The sequence below is a fragment of the Harpia harpyja genome, chromosome 6 (genome assembly GCF_026419915.1).
Source record: "Harpia harpyja isolate bHarHar1 chromosome 6, bHarHar1 primary haplotype, whole genome shotgun sequence".
Lineage (NCBI taxonomy): Eukaryota > Metazoa > Chordata > Aves > Accipitriformes > Accipitridae > Harpia > Harpia harpyja.
The window spans coordinates 53,123,683-53,140,507 of NC_068945.1; the positions used below are offsets into that span (position 1 = coordinate 53,123,683).

Genomic DNA, 16,825 nt, shown 5'->3' on the forward strand with positions numbered 1-16,825 from the left:
TCACAATAACAGTCTTGCACACAATGCCACCCTTTGAAACCTGTCTTTCACCCATATTCTGATTCCCTTCTCTTCTTTATAGCTCTTGCCATCTCGCCTTAAAAAAGGGGAAGTGACTGTCGCTCACCTGGGACCAGCGATGTCTTCCCCCTCCCTAGAAGGGATTCGGCTCTGGGTAAATGTGAGGCCCCTGTCTGCATTGAGCCCTTGGGAGTTGGAAGGGATCCCCTGTGAGGATAAGGGATTAGGCTGGGCTAAGGTACGGCTCCAAAAACCCAGAAAGGTTGAGGAGAAAACAAGGGAAAAGTTGGATGATATGACCCTTCCAGCATCATTTGCACTAGTCTTTGTAAGATGACATCAAACAAGTTGGGCTTGACTCCCTTGGGTCAGACAGGGAGCAAAGGCAAAGACATACACAAGCCCATCCTGCCAGTAGCCTACACATCTAGTCAGATCAGTAGAGCTCTAAAAACATCTAACACATGAAAATCCTGTGACTCTGTCAAGTTCAGGATACTGATGGATCAGTAAAAATTAAATCAGATCACTATCACTTCTTTATAACTCAAATACTTCTTAGATTTCCCCTTATCCCACTGACTGCTGCTATCCACCCTTTTCACATTCTTATTCTTCTGTACCTCAAGACCACTCACTCCCAACTAACAGAATATTATTAAAATACACCTTTGGTTTTGTTTTTTTTTTTAAGTGTTAATCAACTGTCACATCTCACTCCTCCAAGCTTTCTATCATTTTTCCATCCATTTCGTTACTACTCACTAGGGAAGAAAAAAGGTGTTGGAGTAGGAAAGATGGATGCGATAAGGTATGGACAGGGATTTGGGGGGGGTGGGGGGGGTGAGTTGTTTTTTGTTGTGGTTTCTTTTTTTCTTTTTTTTTGAACAAGAAAGCAGCAGGACTCTAGTTGTACAATGCCTTGATCACACTAATGAGAAGTATGTCCATCTACTTTATTTAGCTCAATTACGCTTGTTACACGGCTCAAGTCACTAAACATTCAAACTAAAGAAATGTAAGTATGATCAGCAAGCAGCGTTATTGGGCTGTATTGAACAGACTAAATTATTTTAAGGAGCTGTATACATGAAATAGAATTATTAGTGTTGGAAGATAATTTAATGTCACTTGCAAGAGCAATCACAGTTTCTAAAAAGTGTGGATTTAAAATATGTTTATTTTAAGGCAGTGTTTAAGATGCACATATCCAATGAAGCATTAGAAAAACATACCTTTGGACAAGTTTAACAAATAACTAGAAATGAAACCAACGCTAATTTTATGAAAAAAAAAGAAACTTGCAAATGAGATCTCAATAAATCACATTAAAAGAATAAGCTACCTGAGCAATGTTTTTATCTGCCAAAAGACAATTAAAAGCAAAAAAAGACCTAAATAATTTCACGTATTTAATGATCCCACAAAATTAACTAAAACTGCATTCCAGATTGAAACTTTACTGAATAATATTTGCTATTGAAGTTCTATTGACATACCAGATTTTACTTAGCAAGAAGTTACCTAGGCACAGTATTTCCTTTTTATTTTAATTGCTCCCAAGAAATAATAAGTGTTTTATTCTGGGAGCATCTGCTAGTTCTGAAGTTGACTGTCAGCATTTTCATTAAACCAGCCTATTTTCAGATTAATTATAATACAGCTATTAAAAAAAAAAATCTTTCAGCTGTGACTGCTTGTAAAAAAATACTGCACTACTATCCTTTTCACATTAATATACTCTCCAAATTCCCAAATAAACTCTTTAGCTCTAAGTTAATCATTCAATCAAAAAGGGATTGTAACTATCCTGTAACTCTAATTCTTTTCAATGTCTTATTATAGGATGCTTTTCCCAACACACTAAATATATAGCAAAAATACACATTTCAAATGTTGGAAAGCCTTGACCGTATCTTCTTTAAATATCAATACAAGTTTACTCTATCATTTCTAACTGTATTATGGAAAAAGCAGATATCATGGTAAATACAAAGTTGTGTTCCTACAAACTATTATTAAGTTTGCATCTAGTCTAAAGAAATGTATTAACCATCTCTTCAGAGCAGACATATATCTTTCTCATGTATAATCAAATAAACAAAAAGACAAAACTAGCCCAAGATCCTACAGGTTTCTATTTCTATCTGACAATCTCATCATTTTACTAAATTACACTTTACTTCAAAATATTCTCCCATGAGAATATTTTGTTTCTTACTATCATTTTATTAAGCTACTTGACTTCTCATCCAAGTAATTTAGTTAAAAGAAAGGACATTAAGTATATTCTACAGAAGATGTTTACCTGGAATTTCTATTTTAAATTTGTTTTTACAATTGTTCAGCTAACTTAGAAATAAATATACCATCTAGCAGTCTTTTTTGAAGACTTTTGTACTTTGCAATCTTCCTTTAAAAACAAGAATATACATAGGTTCTTACACCAGCCAAGTTAAACAGCTTCTAATTTCTACTTCACTAAAACACAGACGAGGGGCAGGGGGGGAACCCATCATCATTCTGGGCTATTCTCACCCAAACTAAGAACTACAAAAACACAATTGTACATCTGAACCACAGTCATATTCATGAGACACAGATGATGTTCATTAAAACCTTAAGAACAGTTTAATCATGCAAGGAAGTAAAAAACGCACCCCAAAAAAGCCACCACTTCATGTTGAACGCAAATATATCTTTAGAATAATTTAAGAGACTATTGCTGATACAGCACAAGTATTTCTTTCCTCTTAGAAATATTTGAGCGTTCTTCTTTCTGTAGTAATTTTTTCCACGAAATACAATTCACCTCCAATTTCATTTATTGGCTCATTTCTAGCTACAACACTGACACTGATCTTATTCATTTCTTTAATGGTTTATTTCTTGCTGGCATTGTCTCCCCTTCTTGTCCCTTTATTTTTCTTACTTTACTCTTTGATTCATCCCTAGAAAAGCCCAGGTAAAACACAACTGTGTAGAAAGCAGATGGAAAGCAGTATTTTTATACCATTTTCTTTCAAAACAGCAATAGGCTATTTCTTCAAACCAATTTCTCCAACATGTGTGGAGGAGCACTTCCATTACAGAAGTAATTGCAAGAGCAGAAAAACAAATGAAAGCTAGCTCTGCATTTAACTTCTCATATCATCTAATGAACTATCAGAAGATGTTCTATGTGGCTTTATAATGATACCAACAGAAACTACATGGAACTACATTTGAAGGTCTAACTAGAATCATTAGAAAGGAGAAGAAATTGAAGGATTAAAAGAAATAATTGAAAGAGGATGATCCACACCATCTATACTATTTATGATCTATATACTTTACTAAGAGAAGTCCCCATGGGATTCAATTACCCAACAATATAGACCAATTGATGTATATTTACTACAGTAGTAAAAGAATATAAATAGCATACTCAACATATAAAACTTACAAAGAAGCAAAATCAAATAAGGAACACAAACCAGTCATGCTACGAATTGACAATAAGAGTATTTCCCAAGTGGAAGACACTGTGATAAGAACTTCCAGACTGTGACTGATTTTGACAAGCACATAGAACCATGGGAACTATGCTCTAGATTACTTCAAAAACACATTATTAACAAAATACATAAAAAGAAAAAAAGGTAAAAAAAACCTCAAAGGCACAAGACTGAAGAAAAAAAAATGACAAATTCAAGGCAGGAGATTAACGAGATGCCTTTCTTTTTACTACTTATATTTAAAATGCTATTCTTAGCCTATACTTGTATATCCTTATTTTTTGGACTTTAAGCTAGTTCTGAAGTCACAATAGCAAGTGTTGTCAATTTAATTATTAATCAATGTTGATATTAGATTCATCAATAAAATGGTTTCTCAAAAAAAAAATCTTTAGATAGCATTCTTACCTCTGTTACTTTGGGCTGAAGTCTTAAAACTTCAGGACTCATGCGTGGGATATCTATATGGATCTAATTAGACAGAAAGAAGAATACTGTAAAAGGAAGCAACAGTACACTTTTTAAACACCACAATAGTTAAAACATAGGTAAATCCTATGGGTTTACAGTATTATTTATAATCCCATTGTATCACTATTTTTGGAGTAACATGGATTTACTGTATTTCAAAACATACAGCCAAATCTTTAAGTCATTGTTAAACTATGAATGAGAAAAAAAATATATACATACACACACTTTGTTTTCACTTTTTAGGATCCTTGTATCACATTTTGATTGTTTGCAAATTATATTCATATTGGCAATACTTATTACCTCAGGGTAATCATGAGTAAATACATGCTACTACTCCTGTAAAGTCATGTTCAATTGACACTATTATATATACTTCTTGCTGCTAAAGATGAAGCTTGAAGCTGAAAGACCGACCTCAGCTGCTTCTGTCCTAACGAAGGCAAAAGTAGTATTGCTTAGTCTATACTTAGTAATACAAATTATTCATTTTAATGTAAAACTTGAAGAAAAGTTACCTGCTTATCTGGGTGGGCAAGAAAGTTTGACACGCCTATGTTTATTGCACATCATACACCGTTTCACTTTCTTAAGCATAAGTATGGAGCCAGTAAGAAACAGTCACTGTTACACTCTCCCTGTCTATCCTCACTCATTTAAAGGAGGGTCTGAGCAGGAGATGAAAGATTTTAAAACCCTACTATTCTTAAATGGAAAACCATGGCAGCACTGAATGGCAGTACCACATGGCATGACTAAAGCTGACATTAAAAGAAATCCACTATTTCAAATTTCAGACCAAAATATTTTATATTTTTGCTTCTAAACCATAGGAAAACAGTTAATTAGAGAGCTGTCTATCAAATAAGATTAAAAAATAGAGAAAAACAGTAGCAAACTTCAAAAATAATCTCTTCAAGTTTTTTAGCAGATAACCTGTAGGTAAAAGTCACTGCAATAGGCATTCTACCTGTCTATAGGTATCTTGGTGATTTTCATCATTTCTGGAATCATAGTATTGTTCAACAAATGCAAAATACTCTTTGCGTTTTCTTTGTAAAGTGCTTTCTCTTCGGTCCACATTTGCAGGAAGATAGCCCTGAAAAAAAACGGTGAAATGAAAAGGATATTACTCTTTGCCTTACAAAAAGCACCGCTGCCATTCGATTACATGTAACAGGAAAGCTAATCAATTGATGTAGTGCCATGCAGTCCTACATGGATTCCAACTGATACAAAAGTTCAGATATGAAACACCTTACTAAAATCAGCTTTTCTCTTTTATTAAGAAAAAGTTTCAAGTTTTTCCAGCTTTAAAAAGCAATTTCTCATGAAGAATTCTAAGATGATGTCTGCCTTCTGGAAAGAAAGTACCAAATAAATAAGTTCAGATAAATGTAATGCTATATGAGTTCATTAATTTCTGCATTCCTATGTGGCCATTATTGGAGCAATTTTATTAAATTTTTAAACAAAATGCGTATTATCTCAGTTGCCTTCAAGTAGAAATGATATATATTAGCAAATATGTTTACATTATGGTTAAACTTGTAATACAATGGAATATTAATTCAAAAGCTTTAAAAACATTCTAGCTACTTTATTTCACTGTTTCAGATGAGAAAAAAAAATAACTTCAGGCTTTTGTTTCATCTCAAGAGGTTATTAAAAGTTTCATCACAGAAAAAGACTCAACAGCACCAGTGACTGGGCTCTCAGATGTACGAGCACTAGCTGTATATTTCTTTAGTCGTTTCCCAAAAGCAATTTATAAATATTATCTTATTTTGCATAAGGTATGGACACACTCAGATATGCAGGATTATACATTGTTGCATTAAGTACAAAATATATCTGAATGGTTCTTCACTGAACTTATATATATCTGAAAATCCCAATCTTCCCTCATGCTCGCCAAAAAAAAAAAAAATAGTCCATTCTCATTTTCTTCTTTTGTCCAGTTTGTTCCCCATTTCTGTCATCTCAGCCTACTTTCCATTTAAAAAAAACACACGCTCAGGTTACTATTTCAGCATTTTACGAAAGGAAGTATCATGAATATTATTAAATGTTCAGTTTATATAGAAAGTACACTTAAGAGAAACACCATTATTCATGTAACTGGCTACCAAAAAGTTTCCTGAATATTCACAAATAGTTAATGCTTTCTTGTAAGCAGCTTGATTTCAAACGATCAACACCAATATCCCATAACATTGCAAAAAAGAAAGCTAGTTCAGATTTTACATACATGGCAGTCTTAAAAAAATATTTTGTATAAGAATTATTCTGAAGATAGATGGCTTTAAAGAGATCTGGACATCTAACACAATATAAGAAAAATCTAATAATCGTATTATTCACTAGTCAAGTCAAATTAAAATATTACTTGCTGATATTACAAAAGCTCTCCTTCCACAGTAAAGCAGTGAAATTTGTGTCAGATTTAAGTTTCCCTAACAAAAATAATCCTCATAACATCAAAAAAATCCTATACTAGAAGTGCAGCATGTATTTGCACTTATACAATGAGCCATAGCCACTGCAAGTAACTAATAAAATGCTGTGCCTTTAACTACAAAAACAACTTTCTTATTCAGTCCTAAACACTACAAGCAAAAATGGAAGGGGTAAACCTAAGGTGCTAAAATTGCTAATTATACAAGAAAATTAAACACTCCAAGAATAAGTATATAGGTTCCATTACTCTCCTGCAACAATCCAACATCATGTCCTACTTCTATAACTTCTGGTTTGCTCAACATTTAGGGAAAAATAAAAAATACACATATTACATTCCAGATACCTTAAGAGGTACTTGCTTTGGTGAAAGCGTATCTTTCAAGACGTACTGACCTGTGTTTGGTTCCAGGTACTTTAAATCACACCAGATTAACTTTTGCCTCAAGACTCAGTCTGACATTTAATATCCTGTCCCAGTGTTTTGTATTAAGATAAATATTGAATTCTGCCTCCCATTTATTCTCAACAGTCGGTTGGTTTTTTTCCTGTAGGATATCTTAGTTCGATTAGAAAAGAATTCATTTGTGAGATCAAATGTGATTGTTCGAAGGATACCAATATTTTCTCAGCAAGTCTTTTTGCCATTATTCAGTTTCAAAGACTGAAGTAATCTTTCAATTGGACATGTCTTGTTTCCTGTTCACTTTACAAATTAGGTTTTATTTTTAAAAGTTGGAAAGGCTTGTAACATATCATCAGGGAATAAACTGGTGGAGAGTTTAATCCGTTTATTCATTAATTTCCTCCAAAGGCTTTTGCAACCATATCTTTAGTTTTGTTATTCATAAGAGAAGTGAGCCTGAATAGTTCTGCAAGCTGTTTAGGTACAGTATACCTAACATTATTGCTGTATTTTAAAAATAAATTATGTAATTTTTTTATATACTGTTACCAGTAGACATGCATAACATCAACAGCCCCTGAGCATTATATTGATTTTCATATGCTTTCCCTTTGAAAAACTGTATTCATCAAACACATGTTAACATTATTAACCTTCTACGTAATAAATATCTCAACTGTTTAATTTTTTAAATCATATTTTAAAACTTCCAACTTCAATGCTGATTTTACAAACAAGACAATCACCTGCTGCCTCAGATACTACCAATTGTACTCAGTTCCCCAAATAAGTCATAGTTTGGGATTTTTAAGTAAGACTTCTGAATAATTCCAAAACAAACACATCCAGGCTTTTAATTCAGCTCTAAACTATGCTTTGGTTTCTTTGGTTTTCTGGTCTTTTTTTGGTTTTGCAACTGATCTTTAACCAAAACAGTTTTGCTTTTGTACACTTATTTCCCCAAATAGCTCCCAGTACACCTTATAGCACAAAAGGTTATCACATTACCCCCTCTTACCTGGGACATACATTAGCAGTAGGTAACATGTTTAAACAACTAACATGACTTAAAAATGAATTACCATTAGAGAAAAGCATCATGGAGTTTATAACCACAAATACTCAAAGGACTTTTTCTTCCCCACTTTGGAAAGAAGATGAAACAAGCTGCTGCCTTACAGTACAGAAAAGTAATGATCACTAGATGACTCGTCTTTGGGTTTCCAGAATGTTATTAATTGAGGACCACTTAGTAAATAAGAAATCATAATAAGAGTTACACAAGAAAAGCTGAGAACTTTCAAAATATTGCTATTTGGTGACAGGGAGAAAAAAAAAAAAACAAACCACAACCTCTCCCCCCCCCCCCCCCCCCCAAAAAAACCACACCACACTTTTGGAAGTGTCTTACACAAAAAAAAAATCCACTTAGTTCTTAAAGTAAAACAAAATAACCTCAAGACAGTTTCTTTGCAGATATATGGCAAGATGGCCAAAGATAACAACTGAACTGGAGTGGATCCTGAACTGGAGTGGATCCTGAACTGGAATGGTTGAAACAAAAGAACAAGGGAACGCCACACTTAGGAATTTCTCCATTCCTGGGAATCTCAGGAATACTAAACTAAAATCAACTTCTGGAATGAAATTGAAGCTCATGGAAAGTCCATGCTCTTACTTGAAAGTAAGAAAGTGACTGTAATTAACTTTTGCATAATTCCAATTCTCTAAACCTCAGTGTCAGTCCTCTGATTCAGACCTTAACCTATCCTTATGCTTTAGCTTACTGTGTTTCGAAGTCAAATTTGAGTTAGCCATAATTTTTTTTACTGTGACTGTTTTAAAACAGGCATCCTAAACTTCAAGAGAAAAAAAAGAAATGCTCTTTTCTTTACCAATATCTCAGACAACAACTTTGGAAACAGAACTACAGTAAATTGTACACTGCATGTTTAATTTTAATTACAGCAGGGTATTTGAATATCCACCATTAAGAAGCTACATCTGCATTTAGCATTAGAAGGAACTAAGCTGCAAATTTAGTAGAAATCATCAGCGAGACTCTTTCAGTCACTGGAAATCAGTCTCAATCTGAAGTAAATACTTCGCATTCTCCAATGAATTATTCTATAAAAAGCAAAGCTATTTAAGTCTACTCTCTGAAAAAATCAGTAGTGTTAAACTTGTGTGTATAACTCAGAATTTTAAACAGTTCTTAAATGCATGAAGATTTGCTGATAAAGTGTCTCTCATAGCCTCTGGAGAGTAGACAGCATGAGATTTTTGCTTCTTTTTAATACAAACATCTTCACAAGTTCTTCTCCCAACCACAGGAAGAGAAAAAACAGCTAAAATGCACAACCATTTGCCATTGCAAGTATTATACCTGAAAAGATTGACGTGAAAAATACTCCTATGAGGAATACACTGTATTTCTGCAGAAGAATCTTTTCCAATACAGTGCAAACACCGAGATTAATAAAATCCAGTTCTGTAACAGCAAACCCAGTGAATCCCAGATTCCCACAAGCTTTTCTCTGATGCCTGACTGAAACACCTCCGTGTGCTGTTCCATGGTATTTCAGTCAACCTACTCCCAAGCTACTGCCTTTGCAAAATCCTCTGACCACTGGGCAAAGTTCAGAGACCTCAGCCAGCCAAAAATTCACACTACAAAAAAGCAATTAGCTTTTTAATTACCTTGTCTGCCTGAACTGACTCACAGGTCTGACATCAGGAGAGCCAATGCCACAAGGTAACTGACCACAGTGGTTCAGATTTGTTCGTCTTAAACCACTATAGAAAAATCAGCCAAAAAAACCCCTTAAGATCCTATCACAGTTTTTCCTCTGTACACCGTTAATCCTTTCTTGTAGTTACTTTAATGTGAAGGCAAAGTGAAGCCTTTCACAGGACGCTGATAGGCTTCATTTCTTCTACTGTGTGCCTATTTTCAAGAAAACTGTAAGAACGTACTTGTCTTTGAACTCTCCACCATTCCATCAAAATCAGTTGAAAGAGCCCACTGTTATCACATAAGCCTTTCTTTCACAGAAAGCCAGGCTGAAAAATAAAGATATACAGCTGACATGATTTACCACTGCTTCTCATTCCCCTCCTTTCAGTTTGACAAATTAATCTTGAAATAGAGCAAAAGAACAGAACTTTCACTAGAATTCAGCAACAAGACACAACGATTTCAAGTATCACTGACAGATTACAACTCAAGCAAACTTATTTGCAATGCTTGAAAAAACTATTATTACTAAATGTAAAGGAAGAAGAAGAAAAAAATACAACTTACTGAAAGAAGTTTCCATGCAATTGGACGAACCCGTTTGGGAATGCCAGACCAACTCAATTTCCGTAATTCTTCTATTAAAAGAGAAGTATTTTGTGAGAACTAAGGAAACTACTATCAATTAATATACACAGATATATTCAAATTAGCATAGTTGTTTACAACAATGATCATGTCTATAAAAGTCCAATGAAATCAGAATTATATGGCAATTCTAATGAATTAATAAAATACTGGATAATTACTACCCATAGGGATACCTATGATAATAGGTTCTGAGTGTGATAAGGTAACTTTCTGGAGTATTTCTCAGCATTACTTTTAGTATACATGCCTTATGTTCATATGTAAGAGATACTCAAGTCTTATTGTATAATATGCTTACACAGATCCTAATTAAAAATGAGATATGCAGTTACAGAAACAGAATGATACTTTATGTCTGAATGCTGGAATTAAATCCCATGCCGTATTCTCATTCTTCGTGTTGTACTCCTTGTTCTTGAAAGCTGCTTGTCAGATACCATACCCAGCTAAACTGATCTGTGGGACTTCACATTTTTTGTGAAAACTGTTTATTATGTGGAAAAAAATTGAAGAAAAATCATGGAAAATATAATGACAAAAATGCTTAACAGTGTCCCTAAGAAACAATATTTTTATATCTACTTGTAGCTCTTTCTCTTTCTTTATCTTCTTGCTGTGAGTAGAAAATATAGGTTAAAAGTCCACAAATTCAAATTATCAACCTGCTAAAGAATATAGAACAACAAAATTCTACATTTTACTTTGTATATACTTATTCCAATTAATAATATATATATTTGAATCAACTCCAGTGAATTTGGTCCCTATCATTCTTCGACAAAGCCTTTAAAAACATTCTGTCGATCTACCCACCCCAAGAAAATGAAACATAGAAGAAAGTAATTAGAATAAGAACTTTCTGAGTGGATATCACAACTGACTGACTTTGGTCATTTATAGATGCATATTCTCTTTATTTTTTGTTAAGACAAGGACTCCTATTAGCAACATCTGCCTTCATCCTCCCACCCCCACCCTCCTTCTACAATTCTAAAAGAAATGTGCATCTATAATATCAAGAAATACAAATTATCATGTTAGGTGTGGTACGTTATCATAGAGCAAATGATTTCTAGACACATTCACAACTATTTTTAACCAGGAATGAAAACATAGTCCACTGAAACCAGTACATTATTTTTAAAATATATAATATATTCCAAGAAAAAGGAATCTGATTTAAAAAGTGTATCAATGCTAAATAGTTAATGAAAAAAAAGTATTTCTTAATTAGGAATTAAAGTTTCTCAAAGAAGCATCAACTAAAGCAAACAAAAAGCTCCAGTAACCTGGATTTCCTGGATTTTGCAGTATGAAGTTACCTGATCATTAAGATGCCCTATTTTTACTTTAGATACATGCTAGCAGAAATGATACTTGTAAAATCTATTTTGTCTTAAAACGAGATGACAGCGTTAAAATGAAGTGAAATAAATCATGGCAAAAAAAAAAAATTCCAGCTGAATGAATTCATACTACCATCTCTTTTTCTTACAGAAAATACAGAGAGAGGAAAATTGGCAGGAGGCAGAAATGAAAGACTGCAATGGTCATAGGTAGATGAGTGGTTTTACAGTGGTCACTTCAAACCAATCATGACTATTCCAAACAGACATGGGCTTACAAAACAATTGTTCAAGTAAGAAAAGCTTTACAGTACTGGATATACACATTCAACAAGTTATGTTTTCCTTCTCACTTTGAGCAGCAGCCTCAGCCAAGACAATAGTGGCTGCACAGAGATCTCACTTGGAACAGTGAGGCTACGTCACCAAAATCCAAGCAAAACAGTGACCAGATGCTGGATTAGGATCAAACCAGAGCAGAAACCCAGAAAAAGCAGAGAAAATAAAACAGATATTAAGAAACAAGATGTTAAAAGCCTATCATATGAAATTGAATGTCTATCACAAGTCTTGAATTCAGTCTAAAGAAAAAGGATGACTTTCTTACAACATCAATCAAACTGTCTTTCATCTACAAGCTTTAAAATACTATTGTATTTGACAAAAATAAGTTTCATTAATAGCAGGTTTTCTTTTTTACATTTCAAACCCTTGAAAAAGCCAAACCACACTGACACATAGGAAAAACTGAAAAAAAAAATCTCCTAACATGTTTTTGACTTAAAAGTCATGGTTTGTTCGTAGTTTTCTTTTTAAATGAACCCATTTATATCTTTCCTATAGAAGAAATACAAGGACATCAAGGTGACACCTTGTTAAAGCAAGAGTACATAAATAAGTCAAAGTTATTTTCTATGCGTACAATTTATATTTAGACAAGTATTACCGTTTAAGTGTACCAAAACAGCAGAATACCTAACCATTTAGGAATATCATATTAACATGACTGAAGATAAATTCAGTCATATACTTTGGGCAATCCAAATACTAGAATACCAAATACTAAAGGAAAAAGTACAAGAACACACCAAATATGAACTGACTTATTTGATTTCCAGCAAACAAGATTCCTCAGCCTTGTATTTCCTTTTACTTGAGGCCTATCCATGTCTTTAACAGTAAGATTAAATATAATACAGAGTTAATAACTACACTCACTGTAACTGACTACATTTTATTTTCTTTCTTATTTATAGTCCATCCCTATCCAACATGCTGATCATTTACCACAAGTATTCTTTGCACAAAAATCGTAATGACAGTTCTTCCCCTCCCTCTTTACTAATTAGCATAGGCAAATTATTGCCTGCTCTTTAATCTGGAAAAAAAACCCCATACACTATCAGGCAGAAACAAATTTAAGCTCATTTTACCAGTCCTAGCTCCAAAACAAAAAACACAAGAGAGCTTCGGTCAGGGAAGCCCAAACTGGCAGACTGAGAGGCACTTTAGGTTCAGAGAAGATCTAGATACGGCAAGGCACTGAACTCTTTTTACTTCCCCTTCTCCAAGCACAGAGGTACCTCAGAAGGAGCACCTACTGAGATACATACAAAATAGTAGTTACAATGATGAAGTTCACTGTTATACCAAGGTTCCTTGATAGTAGCATGACTACAAAACCAAAAGAAAACCTTCATCCTTTCCAACACTAATTTCCTAACCTCTACTTCCTACTTACAGATCACTCCTGAGTCCCATTTATACATTTCACCCTCTTCTCCAGACTTCCTTTTTCCTTATTTTCCTCCTTTGTGGCCCTCATCCCTACATATTTCAACTGTATCCTTCCTCAAATCATCAACTGAAATTCCAGACCTGTCTTCATTGCTAGCCAATAGAATTCACTGTATAGTTAAGAAAACCTTAAATTATTAACTAAAAAGTGGTACCATCTTTAAAACAGAACTGTAGCTTAAAAAAAAAAATCTAAATAATTATTTAAAATATTTTCAAAGGAACCTGCTTTTTGTTCATCTCAGAATAATCCCAGAGATTGAGGCTCTCTTGCTTTCTTACTTATAGCAAACCGTAATGATAAATTTAACTACAACTTTCTGCATCACAGATGTTTTAAAATTAACATGTAAGAATGTGCATTAGAAAGGAAAAAAATAACATAAAGTCCAAATGTTCATTACTATTCTATAATCTAAAGCCTGTAACAACAACTCCCATCAGAAAAATAAAATTCTATTCAGTTTCACAAAGACAAGCTACTGTAGAGGATCAGTATATCACCAAACTACATTTAAATACACCAGAATTATTAAAGACAAGATATATGTTTTAATGCGATTATTCTTGATGTCATGTTACCTCCCTAAGATTGGGCTATTTTCTGTTGTTAACTTACAAAGACCAGACCGCTGATAGGGCTTCTAAAAATGAAGTCTAGACAGCAAATTTTGCAGATTTTTTTCATATGGTCTCCTTATTTCAAAGTTAACTTTGAACACAGTTGTCCTGCTATAAAAACTTCTCACAAGAAAATTTTACCTTGAAGTTTTTGTTGGAAGAACGCTTTTTATGTCTTAAGTATCAAGTTAATTGTAACCCCAAGTTAATTCTAAATTAATTTTTTAACTTAGGCAATTTTGCTGTCATGAACTATAGTCACTCTGTTTACCCAATAACTTTTTTAAAAGTTCAAATTTGTTTGCATTTGTAAACATGATTATTCCTTTTATTATATTATTTTTAAAAGATTTATCCCACTGTAGAAAAGTATTTTATCTTATGAAGCAAGCAGACATCTTATGTAATGTTATAGTAGTTTTCTTTCTATAATATAAAATCCACGTGTTTTTAACCATCAGCTTGGAAGTTACTGAATAGAACTATTGTTTCCGTTACTTCTCTCTGTATTGTAAATCAAAACAAGAATTTTTTTTGTCTCACTTCACAACTTACTATAGAAATATATTATTCTTCCACAGCTTTTTGAGATACATATGAAGGGTATACAGTATATCAAAAGCAGGAAAAGCAGTTTTAATATATTAGAGTCTAAGCAAAATATAAGCAGCAGCAGCAGCATATGCTTTCAAAAAACATTAAGCAGCTCACAGTACTTCTGCACACTAAATATGCATGGATGGAGGAAGCATGAAAGCATGCTTATACACATAACTTGAAGGAATTTGGTGGTATCCCAATAAATTCCTCCCTTATTCTTCATCTCAAGGAGTTGATACGCACTGGAAGAACATAGAATGAATATCAGTAGCATTAGAAAAATATGATACTACTAGAGTTTAGTGTGAACCAAAGACTCAAAGAAACAATGAAAGCAGAACTTGTACAGACTATAAACACTGATTAAAAGAAAGGGTGAAGTTTAAATTGAACTACATATCATAGGCTGGCACAACAAATATACTTCATCATGAGTATGCTGTCACCGCAAACACAAGGGATTCAATGGGAAACAGATGTAATAAGCAACTGAAATTCTCTGATATTTAGTAAGTGACTCCTGAATTTCACTGAGACTAAATAGGAAATGGCACCCAGGATTGTCCATTCATGATAAAAACCTAGGCTTGGGCACAGAGATGCATTAAGTGCAATGGCAGAGACACTGGCTGCTGATACACTGAGAACAGAAAACAAGAAGCAGTTCTAAAGTCAAAGAGCTATAGGATGTCATGAACAATAGATTGTAATGCATTCTGAAGAAAGCCCAAGAATACACATGACAAAAAAAACATGCAAACAGCTCTGCCACAACACACAGCAAGGCTCAAGTACAGCACACAGCTGGACAGGGACAGGCTTCATTAAGGAGACTTTCAAAGAAAAGCAGGAAGATGGACACTACTGAAGTGAAAACCAAGAAATAGAATTTTTTTTTTTTACATCAGGGAAAGATGAAAAACAGTCTGCTACTTCAAAGCAGAACAAAAGTCTGAGTACGTTACTATTTGGAATGGGCTTTTTGGCTCTCGGGAATTTGTTCTTTATGGTGATAGCTTTGAGAGACTAGTTTTTCAGGATGGGGAGAGGGGAGATGGTGAGCAGCAGAACAAAGGACACAGGAATTCCTGAACAGAGAAATTACTATGTTATTGTGGCATTAAGTGATCATCTTCAGAAGATCTTGATACTTGGCCTTAAATAGACATTTACCCAAGAAGTTCAAGTTAAAACAAAATCTTTGCATTCCAAAGAACGGAAACAACCAACTTCATAATAGATGTCTGAGATCAAGAACAGTGTTACAATTAAAAAGCATATTTATGCTACAGTTTTAGGTCATAGCAACTTTAGCAATTTTCCCAAAGCAACCAGAAGATGGATCCATTAATCTGATTTACATGCAATTCCAATTTTCTAGTCTACAAAAGCAGACAAGATACTATTCTAATACTATGAGTTCTCAAGAGACTGTCAAAAGCAAGAACTACCACCCAGTCTAATACTATAGGCAGTGAATGACCAGAGCCACCATCGTGTTATGGAGTAGTGGCTCCACAACAGGCCTGGAAGAAGCACTAAGCCAGTGATAACAGGATTCTTGATCCACCCGCCCAGGTGTCCCCTTGCCAGCCAAGGAAGTCCTCCTCCCCTCAGTCTTCCTGGCAGCTGAAGCAGGTTTGACTTGTACTGTATGGTCTTAACAGGTTTAGTTTATTGTCAGACTCCAGCTGCAATGATCAAGCACAAGCTGCCCAACAGGTACCCCCGGACAGCACCTGGTCAGATACCTTACCATTTTTCCCATTACTTAATCTTTTTCCACCACCCTTCCACCTCCTTTTCTCTGCCGCAAATTAACCATCAACTCCAATTATTTCTTCCCTTAGTGATCCCAGTTTTGCTACAGCTATACCCAAGTTTGGTATTTCTGAAATGATTACCTAGACACTGTTGGTCTTGTAACACTGCACCTTCCAAAGTGGCCACAGTGCTCCCCTCCATGCAATGGCACTGTTTGGATATTTCTCACACAATTCCCCCTTTACTACTTGTGAAATCCAGGCATCCCATAGGGTGCCATCTGAAACTTCTGTCAGCTTCTCACACTGTTGTTTATTATGTTCAGCAATTTCTCATATCGCCTCCAGTAGTTCTCCACACCCTAGGGAGTTAGCTCAGCCTCCAAGCAGGGCAGTCAGCAGCTCAGATATTTGCCTGCAGCCCTAACGCATCTGCAACAAGTTTCAATTTC

General features: G+C 34.3%; 1 protein-coding gene across 3 annotated transcripts in view; it reads right to left on the reverse strand.

Annotated features, from left to right (window-relative positions):
* The window catches only part of TBC1D22A (TBC1 domain family member 22A), a 202,955-nt gene that overhangs the window by 162,141 nt on the left and 23,989 nt on the right, over positions 1-16,825 (reverse strand). For all 3 annotated transcript variants that reach the window (XR_008235492.1, XM_052789034.1, XM_052789033.1), the window contains exons 5-7: positions 10,163-10,233; positions 4,963-5,091; positions 3,927-3,989 (exon numbers count right to left, since the gene is read on the reverse strand). Coding sequence is in view for 2 of the 3 variants with exons in the window: in XM_052789034.1 (XP_052644994.1) it covers positions 3,927-3,989; positions 4,963-5,091; positions 10,163-10,233 (263 nt within the window). In the remaining variant the exon portion in view is untranslated. The remainder of the gene's footprint in view (positions 1-3,926; positions 3,990-4,962; positions 5,092-10,162; positions 10,234-16,825) is intronic.